Source organism: Lutjanus erythropterus, chromosome 7, assembly GCF_056507025.1.
Source record: "Lutjanus erythropterus isolate fLutEry1 chromosome 7, fLutEry1.hap2, whole genome shotgun sequence".
Classification (NCBI taxonomy): domain Eukaryota; kingdom Metazoa; phylum Chordata; class Actinopteri; order Lutjaniformes; family Lutjanidae; genus Lutjanus; species Lutjanus erythropterus.
Genome location: NC_139323.1, coordinates 8,439,556 through 8,452,106, shown reverse-complemented (window position 1 = coordinate 8,452,106; position 12,551 = coordinate 8,439,556). Strand labels below are relative to the sequence as shown.

The following is a 12,551-nucleotide window of genomic DNA, read 5'->3' as shown; positions in this document are numbered from 1 at the left end:
AACTCTTGGTTTGATATTAAAAACATTTTTCATAATTTTAAGAATTTTTATTAATAATAAAATTTAATAACTTCTCTTTTATGTACTGTAGTGTCACCAAAATCACTGCAGCCATCAACTGGATGCTCCTGATCATACTACAACTCTTGGTTTGATATTTTTTTAAAAAAATCATAATTTTATGGAATTTTTATTAATAATAAAATTTAATAACTTCTCTTTTATATACTGTAGTGCCACCAAAATCACTGCAGCCATCAACTGGATGCTGCTGATCATACTACAACTCTTGGTTTGATATTAAAAGCATTTTTTCAGAATTTTAAGAAATTTTATTAATAATAAAATTTAATAACTTCTCTTTTATGCACTGTAGTGCCACCAAAATCACTGCAGCCATCAACTGGATGCTGCTGATCATACTACAACTCTTGGTTTGATATTTTTAAAAAAAAATCATAATTTTATGGATTTTTTATTAATAATAAAATTTAATAACTTCTCTTTTATGCACTGTAGTGTCACCAAAATCACTGCAGCCATCAACTGGATGCTGCTGATCATACTACAACACTTGGTTTGATATTTTAAAAAAAAATCATAATTTTATGGAATTATTATTATTATTATTAAATTTTATTATTAATAAAAATTCTTAAAATTATGAAAAAATGTTTTTAATATCAAACCAAGTGTTGTAGTATGATAAGCAGGGGCCAGTTGATGGCTGCAGTGATTTTGGTGACACTACAGTGCATAAAAGAGAAGTTATTAAATTTTATTATTAATAAAAAATCCATAAAATTATGATTTTTTAAAAAAATATCAAACCAAGTGTTGTAGTATGATCAGCAGCAGCCAGTTGATAGCTGCAGTGATTTTGGTGGCACTACAGTACTTAAAAGAGACGTTATTACATTTTATTATTAATAAAAATTCTTAAAATTCTCAAAAAATGTTTTTAATATCAAACCAAGAGTTGTAGTATGATCAGCAGCATCCAGTTGATGGCTGCAGTGATTTTGGTGACACTACATTGTCTAAGAGTGAAGTTATTGAATATCTGTGTAGTGTTTCCCTTCGCTGCTGTAGCGGTTTTGCAATTTGCAGACGGTCCCTATCCACCGGCTGCTCATAGATACCAATGTTATTTCTGCAGCTTGAAAGATAGCTACTTTTGATAAAACTGGGCTTGAAGCACATTGTCTACCTTACAACGATGGGAAAGAGGCCTCATTTATGTTTTGACAACGTATCACTAATGAGTTATTGATGCCAGAAGTCCGAATCTGTGAATATCTTTCCAACTTTACCGAGCTCCACAATGCACAGCGTCAGCTGCCGCGCAACTCGAGAAATAAATCATGTCGCAGTCGCGAAGACGCAAGCTTCTGTCAAACGACAATGTAAACAGGTTTGTCTGTTTAGGCAACTGACTCAGTGCAAAGAAACACAAGTATATGAGGAGGGAGATGAGCTGCAGCTCCACCTGAAACCAGGTAAAAGTAAAAAGAGAGAGAGAGAGAGAATATGGACAGATGTGTCGACTTGATATAAAAAACTTTTTATGATCATGAATCATAATATTAATGTACACTTCTGTGTTTTTTTTCACTCCAAGTCTGATTTGTGTACTTTTAAATACTTAATTGCAGCATTGTTGTAAGTCATGATGAAGACTCTGTCTCTCCTCTTCATCTCCTCAGTGTGTGTCAGTGTGCAGTTTAACCTTTTCCTAAAATACTGCTGGTTCTGTGGTGTTACATTTTAAATCTGAAGACTGCAGTGAACCATAGAAGCTACAGTTGACTTTTCTGTTGAAGTTCTCAGTGCGTTTTGGCCTTAATGTTAAATTGAGCAGGTCAATATGTTCATCTGTACCTGATGGGCTGATGGGTTTGTAATATTATTATATGAGCATATTTTTATGCCAAATGCAGTGCCATTGAGGGTTTGCATGATTAAAGTGTGCGATATCTTGTGTGCAGACAAAAAGCAAGCATTTTCAAATGTAACCCCCACCTGGATATGTGAGCTGAAATATTCTGAGCTGAAATATTCTCGTTTTCTTTTGTTATTGTTGAAGAAAAAAAATATTTTAAATCTTATTTATTTTATTGAGGAAAAAGTTGTTGCAGTCTGGCTGTTCAAATTCATATTTCTGAATAAAACAGTCAGTTTTAGACAGTTTAATAAATGTTAATCCTGTTTGGCTCGCGACTTAGACTGTGTTTTAAATTTTGGCCCTTTCTGTGTTTGAGTTTGACACCCCTGCTATAGGCTGTCTCTTGTCCTATACATCAGTTGTTGTAGCAATGCTTCACGGGAGTTGTAGTTCTAAGTGTGTACGGTCCTTCTCAATCCGAATACAAAAGAACTACATTTCCAGGTAAACAAACCAAAAAAGCACTGTTTTGTAAATATTGTGTGGCGGCAGGTGAACTGATGGCAGGGAATACGCCATACATCACAGGGAGTACAATCTTTAAACGTGGCAACGTTTATAAACACAGTATTACAAAGCGACACATCGCCTGTAGAGATGCTCACCTCGCCTCAAGTCAAGTTTTTTTGTAACATATTGTTCTGTTTTGAGTGTTCAATTTGAATGTTCAAGTACGTAAAATAAATAAGAATTGAAAGATCTGCTGCTGATTTAAAAATAATTTCAGTGGAAACGTGGAAAAAAAGTGGAAATAGTGTTACTGCAGTATTTTATCACTAAGAAATAACAAGATTTGTATGCATAGGCCTATGATGAGTAAATGGCAGATTTTAGTGTTGAACAGTAAAAATGACTAATTTTACTATTTTTCTCAAAGATGAAACCCTAACATTACAGAATGCATGATTATAATCAGCAACTTTGAGATTTAAAAAAATGTGGTTTGAATGGGAGTTAATTGTCCTTAACGTCTAAATCTGATGCTATACAAAAACTAATAATGCATCAAAGTCAATATTTTGGTTAATCCTTGACATATCCAAGACTGATAAAAAAAATGCCCCAGCCACCCAACATTTGTTGTATGGAAAATATCTAAATTTCTTTGCTTTTTTTTAATAAATAATAACAGTGATATCGAGTAATCAAACAGGCATTTAAAGGGTTAAACTTCTCAAAATGATTGAATGTTTAGTTTTGGGGGCAGGACTGAAGTTGTTTGAGAGATTTATGCAGAAAAAAGTAGAAAAAATATGAATCTGTACTTTTTTAATGTAGTTTTTATGGATGTGGACATTTTTGTCCTTAACAACCAATTAGGATGGAAATTAAGACGAAGCCAGGGGGTTAACATTGTTAGAATTTCTGATCAGTATCGAATTTAGCCAATAAACACGTTAACTAACTGTCCAACTGTGTGTGCTACTAAATTTTTCTTTGTGCTACTAAAATTTTTAACTTGCTAGCACCAGTGCTACCACCTAAAAAAGTAAGCGTACAGCCCTGAAAAGAAATATTTATTAAAAGATGGAGCCCTGTTGTTGCCATACTAACATAGTGAAGTGATTGAAATCCACATGCACACCCTACAGTACATATGTACCTTCTTATCTGATTCACCTCTTGATGGATACATTACACTCATGCCACTCTATACATTTACATGCAGTTCCCCTCCCTGACCTTTACCTCTGTTATTTTATTTATCCATTTACTAATTCATTTCAATTTTTCTTTGTAATTTTTGCTCATTAATCCTCTTTTTTCCTTTTTCTTTTTTGTTTAGTTTTGTCTTGTTTTCATAATTTATACCTTTGTTGTATTTCAAAATTAATACTTGATGTGTTTGGTTTGTTTTAATTTTTTGTGGTTTGTCTATAAGCCACAGCTGTGAAGATAGAAAAAAGCAGTATGGAGACTCTGAAACGATTGTATAACTGACTGGAATCGAAATAAAAACTAAGTTAAAAAAATAGCAGAGGCAGAGGCAGCTATGACACTGGAGGAACAACAGACGGCGGCTTTGCTGACTAACTTATACGAAAGAACACTCCAATTTGTGGAACCCAAGGAGTTGGACAGATTTTTTAGATATGCTATGTGGTGCAGAACCGAGTATAGTTCAATTACAAAGTGGTTCTCTCTCCCTGGATGGAAATTTGCGTTGCTTGAGGCAGATGTTCATGTGACTGCAGATGAAATGCTGCAGCTGGATATGTCACCTGAAGAAGCACAAACACTCTTCCCCTGAGGACCCTGAAGAACCACAATCTGAAATCATAACTGAAGAACAGCTGTCAGCTGTGGCCCCCGAAGAACTACGGCCTGAATTATCAGCTGAGGAACTACAGGTACTTGTGGCTCCAGAGGAACAAGAAGCTGACATAACATCTGAGGGACCACAGGTAGATGTGGCAACAATGACAGAAATCTGTGAGCTCGACTTCATTGCAGGAAACGATGAGGAGACCATCACTGGAGACTTCCCTGGCCCATCAGAGGGAAGACAAATTAAACTCACAGCTGCACTGGCCCAGACACAAGACAATGTAAATGGATAACCAATAAAACGAGGAAGAGTCGAGTCTCCAGCATTCTTCACAAGAACAACTACAACAGGCCCTGTTCCAGGAGGAAACCACCGGACATGACTTGAGAGACACGACTGTCGATCTGCAGCAAAAGATGGCTGCACAACAGAAACCTAGAGAACGTTCACTGTGGAAAAGATTCATCAAGCTCATCAAGTGAACCGAGGGGACCTCGCCACTTTAACTGACTAAATCTGTCAGCCCTCTGAACATTAAGGAGGTCAAGTGTCCGATATTTTCTTTAAGAGTTTGCACAGACCAAAAACATTGATCATCTCCAAATGAACAATAAAGTTCTGGATGTGTAAATTAAAAAAAATAATAATAATAACTTTTTGACAACAAGGTTAACAAACTAACTTAAAATGATATGTCAATGTTGTGTTCACGTGTTTCTGCTGCCCCCAAATGGATTTAGACAACAGAACTGCTTGGTTTGGTTTAGATAACTACTGGCACCGGGTTGCTAGTAAAATAACAACACAATGTTCTGCTAAAGTCCTTTATTTAAATTTGCCTGGCCTCACTTACCTGTCTTCTTCCATGTATAAAAAATCTAAAAATCAAAATGAATATAGCTCACAGGGAAGCTTTATATGTTGCTTCAGATTTTATACTCACATAATTTTGTTTTTGTTTTAAATTTAATTTATAATTATTTATTTTACATCATAATGATAATAATAATTTATTTCATATTTTCCTATTTGTATCTACAAATATATCAAGGGAGACGTAATATGAGTATAACATAATAGCAGTCTGTCTAAGATTTTTTTGACATGAGTGGCAGTCTCTTCGTCAAACACCATGTACGTCTGAAATACACACTTTCTGTGCAGATCCTGGATTAGAATAGTATACACACTGTGTCACAAGCTGAGGGTCAGGAGTGCATGATTTCCTCCACACTACAGCCATATCACCCTGTCCTCATCATTCTTTCACTTTAAAATAGTCTCCATATCCTACTTGCTGATATGTAATTATAGTATTATCTATGTCTAATGCCCCACTCTCTACATGAGAATCACCACTTGTTCCAACCTGCTGTGCATGGTTGGGCCAGAAATTTGGCACTGTCACAAATGCAAGAAAAGTCAACAAATGATTATCCTTTAACCTGATCAGCAGGGGGTGGCGCCTCAGAACTAGGCCACTGAACTGCCAAAGACTGTATCTGAAGTGTAGAGGCAGAGTAAAGAGACTCGATTGTCCTCATTAACTCTCACTACAGACAGACATGGAGCCTGGATCAACGGTTACTGCAGTGAGGAGCACCAGGGTACTGGTTGGTGATGAGGTCCTTCCTGCTGTGGTCGTGATAAAGGACGGGAAAATCCATCAGATCTGCTCAAATGGGGACTTCTCTGAGGATGTTGCCTGTGAGGTAAGCTGGCTGAGTTTCAGGATACTCCCCCTAGTGGAATGAAAATGGATTTATGGAGGGAGACAGGTGGGTTCCCATTCACCTGTTTTGATATGTATTTTCAGTTTATCAAATGCATTGATCTACCACTGCTAACAGTGTTATCCTGAATGAAATGCAACTGTGATGATAGGTGCTGGGTGTGGGTGACAGCGTGGTGATGCCAGGGATTGTGGATTGCCACGTTCACGTGAATGAACCAGGTCGCACCTCCTGGGAGGGTTTCTGGACTGCCACCAGAGCTGCTGCAGCTGGAGGGGTGACGACGATTGTGGACATGCCACTGTAAGTTGGGGACTCCACTGCCCAAAAATCAATGAACAGTCCTGCCCACCGTGGCTTGTAGATGGTAAAGGTGGCAGGATAAACAGATTGCAAAATAAAAAGGTCTTCTCAGGCAAATTCCTTACATTCATTACCATGTGGTGACCTCATAATTAGGTGCTTTCTATGTTTGCATTTACATAATATGGTAATGGTTTCATGAATTAATGTTTTTGACCAACAAACTATGTTATTTCAAATGCACTTACATATTCAGACAAGAATAAAACAAGCAAGCTGAGTAAAACGTACTACATGGGCTGAGTGGACCACACAGGTGAAAGTGTATAATATTTGCACCATGTTTTCTTTAGTACAGGAATCAAGGATATACAATATATAATAATATGCATTTATGTTGTCTTTGTTAATGTCAAGTTGTAATAACAAAGCCATCTCAAACAATGTCAACTTTGCATTAAAAATGACATAACTGGACAAATTAAAATTAATTACAACACTCATAAACATTCAAAACTCCTCCATTTTCATGGCAGGTGTCATGTCATGGTTATGACAGTCTTAGGTCAGTCTTATGCAAACCCCTTCAAGTAAAGTGTTACTGATTATTTCTCGCTCTTCGATTTTCGTGGTCTGGAGTTAGCAGTCTGTATTATGACGCACAATGCAATTTTTTTTTTATTGAAATTTTAATAAAAAAGTATATTAGCATATCATATTGTTAGTGTAAAATAATTAACTTACAAAGCTGAATTACCCTTTTCATCAAGCTTGTATTAGCTGCTTTAACTCTCAGGCCTTTAGCCTAGCTGGTGAGCTAACATTAGCAGGCTACATAAAAGTTTGATATTTTGGAGTAAATGAGCTGCTGAATATATTTAAATAATTAAGAAAAACTAATCTCTTCACATAAGGAGTAGTTACAGTGGAACTTACCTCAAGATGCTTTTGACAAATCTGGCCAAGAAAAATAAAAATTTGATCTGAAGTTGCCAGCAGTGATTTTTGTTTCTGCTTTTAAAACAGAAATAGCATCCCTCCGACGACCACCCTTGGCAATTTCCACGAGAAGCTGCGGGAGGCGACGGGGAAGTGTTTTGTGGACACAGCCTTCTGGGGAGGTGTGATTCCTGGCAATCAGGTACAGCGGAACAGCTTGGACAATATAAACTATAAAATTCTCAACAGATTGTTCTGAATTATGACCAAAGCAAACACAAACACCGGGATGTCTCCTTACAGCTAGAACTTCGGCCCATGATCCAGGCCGGAGTGGCCGGCTTCAAGTGTTTCCTCATCCATAGTGGGGTGGAGGAGTTCCCCCATGTGACTGACTGTGATCTACACACAGCTATGAAGCAGCTGCAAGGCACAGGGAGCGTCCTGCTGGTAACTCACCGACAGACCACAGCATCTTCCTGTGATCTGTGATTATAAAATCCACATTAAGTACAGTAATGCAACTGAAATAACCTCTGCTTTGTCTCCTGTAGTTTCATGCAGAGAGGGATGTTCAGCAGACAGACGAGGAGAATGGCGGTAGGTTATACCATAGATTGTTCGCAGGAGGGAAAGCAGGCAGCCCCGCCATGTCTCTCTTGTTAGAACAAAGTCAGGTGAGCCAGGGGGACCAGTTTGAATTTGAGCAACAGGTGAAGCATAAAGCATCCAAACCATTTTTATAAAGGAACCGAGGTGTCACAAAACTGCTCATATATAAGTCCATTCTACACGATCAAAAGCCTTTTCTGAGTCTGACCATAAGACTGCACAGGTATGGACATTGGAAGAAGTCTCTTAAAGGGACCATGATAGCAATCACATCAAAGCCATATAGGGTCAGTAATATACAACTATTAAAAAAATAATATTTTTAATGCAATGAACTGGATTGCTAACTCAGCAATGTCTGATACACAAAGTTCAGATATCAGAAAGGGTGAAAATACGGTATTGGAATATCTCTAGTCACCATTATTGTTTGAAAAGAATTTGTTTTCATTGACAAATGTTGACGCACTACACCTCTTTCGTATAGATTCTAGTCAGTACTCCACCTTTTTGCAGTCCAGACCGGATGTCATGGAGGTTGAGGCAATTCGCATCGTCACAGAACTCTGCCTCCAGTACCAGTAAGAACATCAGCGTGGTAACAATTAACCATAATATGACAGTGGATCAATCTGGACTTGTTGTGCTTGTAGCACCAATGTCACAGTCAGTTAACTCTCTCGGCTCCAGGGTGCGGTGCCATATAGTTCACTTGTCCTCTGCGAAGCCACTGAAACTGATCCAGGAAGCGCGTCAGGCCGGCGCCCCCTTGACAGTGGAGACGACCCACCACTACCTGTCTCTGTGTGCAGAGAACATACCCACAGGGGCCACGCAATTCAAGTGCTGCCCCCCCATCAGAGGGTCTGTTAACCAGGTAAATGGTGGAGGCTGCATAGCAGATGAAAAATCTGTGTTCAGTTTGAGCCTCCGCATGAAACCAGGCTATGTTTAGTTTATTACTCTTTGATTACGAGCAGATGATTGTTTTTGTCCTCGCAGGAGCAGTTATGGTCTGCGCTGAAAGCTGGGCAGATCGACATGGTGGTGTCTGATCATTCCCCATGCACCCCCGACTTGAAGAAACTGGAGAGTGGAGACTTCACTCAGGCTTGGGGAGGAATTTCTTCTTTACAATTTGGTAACTACAGGATAGTGACAAAAATCAAAACTGTAGTCCCAATATGATTGCTAATGCAAAACTCAACGCAACATAATATTTCATGCTGTTATGTTATACATTAAATGCCAGCTTCCACTGATTTTACTAACATATTCAACATATCAGCATAACAGAGACATAATATTATTACAGCTGGTTCAACTGCCACCAAATGCATTTATACAGAGGAATTATGTAAGGAAAGTACTACAAAGTTTGCTTTTGGCTGATTTAACTTTAAAGTCATTTATATGCCTGCAAAGGGCAAGCAGTGTAAAAACTTTAGTTATTATTTTCCCTGACTTATTTTCCCAGGTCATCATATACCAACATGTTTTTATCAAACACACCCTTTATTGTCTGCAAGAGACAGCCAAAAAGACGATATAACACATGGTTAACATTGTGAAATGGTCACTGTTTGGTTAGGTTTATGCACAAAAACTACTTGGTTAGGTTTAGAAAAAGATTGTGGTTTGACTTAAAACAAGTACATAAGTAACACACGACATTATGTAATTCAACAGTTAAGATAACATTGACTTTTGGTTTCACATGGAACACAAACCCTGGCCTCCTGGGTAAAAGTCCTGTGTTTGTTTGACCCATCCATCCATCCCACCTCCGCTACCTGTCGAATTTTGCACTCTTTCCACTACGCCACCTGGGTTTACATTTAAGTTACTCAAAAGCAGGCTTGGGGAATAATGGATTACAGGTAACTGGATTATGTAATCTGGATACAAAAAAGGTAACTGCATCCCATAATGGTTACAAATAAAAATGACGTGATCAGGTTACAGGCCTACAAGCTCATGACCTACCTATCTAAGACCAGGAATGGGGAGTAACAGATAAAAAAGATGTAATGAAATTACAGATACGTTTAGTTAAAATAAAGAATGATATCCTACCATGCACAGGGCACACACAGCTGCCAATTCATTATCATGACCTCTTGCGAAAAACTACTTCACTGGGTGGAAATGTCACCATTTTTTGGTCTTTAAATTAATTAACCAATCAATCAATAAATTGCACACAACAAAGGAAGGAAGAGTAAGTCACTAATAAAGCTAACAATGAACATAAAACACTTAAAGTTGCAACGATTAATCAATTATTAATCAACTATCAAATTAATCTTTATCTATTTTGACAATCAACTGTAATTATTTTCATAAAAAATATCAGTATCAATTACAGATTAATCAATTATTAAAATAATCATTTGTTGCATCCCTAAAAACACTATATTAGGCTAAACAGTTTCACCAAATTTTATATTGAGGTAATCCAAAAGTAACAGAAAGTTATCAAGTTACATTACTTTAATTATGTGATAGCAGGAATTACTGACTACATTATCAACAGGTAACTGTAGACGCAGACGGGCCTGACAAAACATTAGTATTTGACATCCTGGGAATGAGAACGTTCTTGTTTGACAGACATTATCATGCTCTGTCTCAAAGTTGTGTCTAAGGTCATCTACTCATCAGTGTCGCATTTTCATTGAATCTGTGTGTCCTGATTGAATTCACTGATTGACTCATTTTGTGATTTGAGACTGCAGAGGTTTTGTTTGTGAATTTACAATTAATATATGAATATAGGGCTTTTGGCGGCGAAACGGAAAATGCACCAGCATTACTGTAAAATTTCCACGGCTGCTGTCACGGAGTCACGGCAGTTTTCACATTATCCACTGTCTGTGGAGCAGCTCCGGGATTAGTCTCCCCGTGACAAATCCTCTCTGAAGGAGACACTGGTTAAAATTCACAACTTAAACCTGCGCCTGTGCAATATTACAGGGAATTTATATGCAAATGTTCTTTTAGGGTGGATTAGTCGTTCCCTTCTTCCCTCCTCCCACCCGTAATCCTTCTGACAATCACGCACACCGGGCAAAGTTCACGGGGAGGTAAACACGAGCTGAGTGCCAGTTTAGAGGACAGAACAATCATTTACTGTTCAGACACAGACTCAGACAGAGTGGTCAAAGTCTGACGCTCTGACACTGATCCACAATGTCTGCTCCTTCACCTTATTGAATTATGACACCTCCTGATGTGACTGTACCTTTAAGACAGACTTAATGAATGCAGGAGAGAATAAATATTTGATAGTGTCAACTCAAAGCTCTATAGGCCTGTTAATCACCCTGTTTTTAACCATTCACAGGTTTGCCTCTGTTCTGGAGTTCAGCGAGCAAGAGAGGCTTTCAACTGTCTGATGTAGTGAGACTCCTCAGCTGGAAAACAGCCCAGCTGTGTCGTCTTGACAACCAGAAGGGCAGCCTTGCCCGTGGCTATGATGCTGACTTGGTCATATGGGACCCAGAGAGGGAATTTGAAGTTAGTATTAAGAAACACCCTAAATCTTCTTACATATTTATGACTTGTTTGGCAAAGAGAAGCTATAAACTTTCATTATTTTAATTCCACTTTCTGTCATGTTTCACAGATTAAAGAAGCAAACGTACATCATAAAAACAAGGTAAGCAACATTGAATGAAATAACTGGCGGGATTTAAGGAGCACATTTTTATATGACTGAGCTCATGATGGTGTGCGTGTGTTCACAGCTAACTCCTTACCTCGGCGTCACGCTGCGAGGGGTGGTCCGTTCAACCATCGTCAGGGGGCGGCTGGTGTACAGAGAAGGCTCCTTCTGCCCCGAACCGCTGGGGAAGCATCTCCTCATCCCTCAGAGGAAAAACCAAGCCCAACTGTGAGGCATAATAACAAGCTGTAGTAAACCTCAACATGCCAACAACATGACTTATTGTGTTGTGTGAATCTGTTGTGAAGAGAGCACCATGTTGGTTTCCTCATTTCTCTCACACTGCTTTTCATTATATTTTATTAGGCTATCTAGAAATGTTGACATTGCTGAATCTATTGCCACTTTAACAGATAGTTAACACTTTATGACCTTATGATAGTGTCATAAATTTGATTTAAGGACCCAAACATTGTAACAGAAAACTGGCAAGACTTTTCAGTTGAACAAAACTACTAAAGATGAAATTAAATAGTGGCTTCTTATTTAGACGTTTGAGACAAAGTTAGTTATTTCTCATCTTTTTGTTTGTGTGCCTCAATATTTCAGGGTTTTGTTAAGCCATTTCATAAAAAACTGACACTCTTGAATCATCATACTGTCATGTGCACAGTACAAAAGACAATAGGATCCACTTCATCCAACTCACACAGCCCACACAATCTGTTTTCTGAAAATGCTCAATTGGCAAACCTCAATAGCAGAAAACAAGTGGTGGTGAGATGGAACATACAATTCAGGGCCATTTCTTTGTTTTATAGGCATGTATTTTCTGATTTTGGGACTGGCACGATTTTTTCAAACTTCTTTCAAATCTGAATTAATCTGTTAATTTATTTTAGGCTTATCACTCATGCCGCGGCCGTAAAAAACAATATACATACATGTACAACTACACATATAAGGAGGAACCGGTTCCTATGGATCTTAAATGGCAGCAGTCCTACTGAAACCTCCAAATAGCAGGAGGCAGAATACTTCACTCCGAAAATAAATATGTAGAGTAATATTCTAACTTAAATG

At 38.0% G+C, this 12,551-nt stretch overlaps 1 protein-coding gene across 1 annotated transcript; it reads left to right on the top strand.

The window, feature by feature from the left end:
- Positions 1–5,677: 5,677 nt before the first annotated feature.
- LOC146323535 (allantoinase, mitochondrial) lies at positions 5,678–11,746 on the top strand. The gene is made up of 11 exons (XM_084722129.1): positions 5,678–5,926; positions 6,099–6,250; positions 7,277–7,391; positions 7,493–7,639; positions 7,744–7,789; positions 8,289–8,382; positions 8,492–8,678; positions 8,804–8,942; positions 11,148–11,320; positions 11,430–11,462; positions 11,551–11,746. Exons 1-11 carry the CDS (start codon positions 5,780–5,782, stop codon positions 11,698–11,700), a joined length of 1,383 nt encoding a protein of 460 aa, XP_084578255.1. The 5' UTR covers positions 5,678–5,779; the 3' UTR covers positions 11,701–11,746.
- The last annotated feature ends 805 nt before the right edge of the window (positions 11,747–12,551 follow it).

Excerpts from the sequence above, each read along its gene's own strand:
- LOC146323535 (XM_084722129.1), top strand. The coding sequence starts at position 5,780 with ATGGAGCCTGGATCAACGGTTACTGCAGTGAGGAGCACCAGGGTACTG. Across the intron at positions 6,251-7,276 it reads ACGATTGTGGACATGCCACT|AAATAGCATCCCTCCGACGA; the intron begins GTAAGTTGGGGA and ends CTTTTAAAACAG. Across the intron at positions 7,790-8,288 it reads GACAGACGAGGAGAATGGCG|ATTCTAGTCAGTACTCCACC; the intron begins GTAGGTTATACC and ends TCTTTCGTATAG.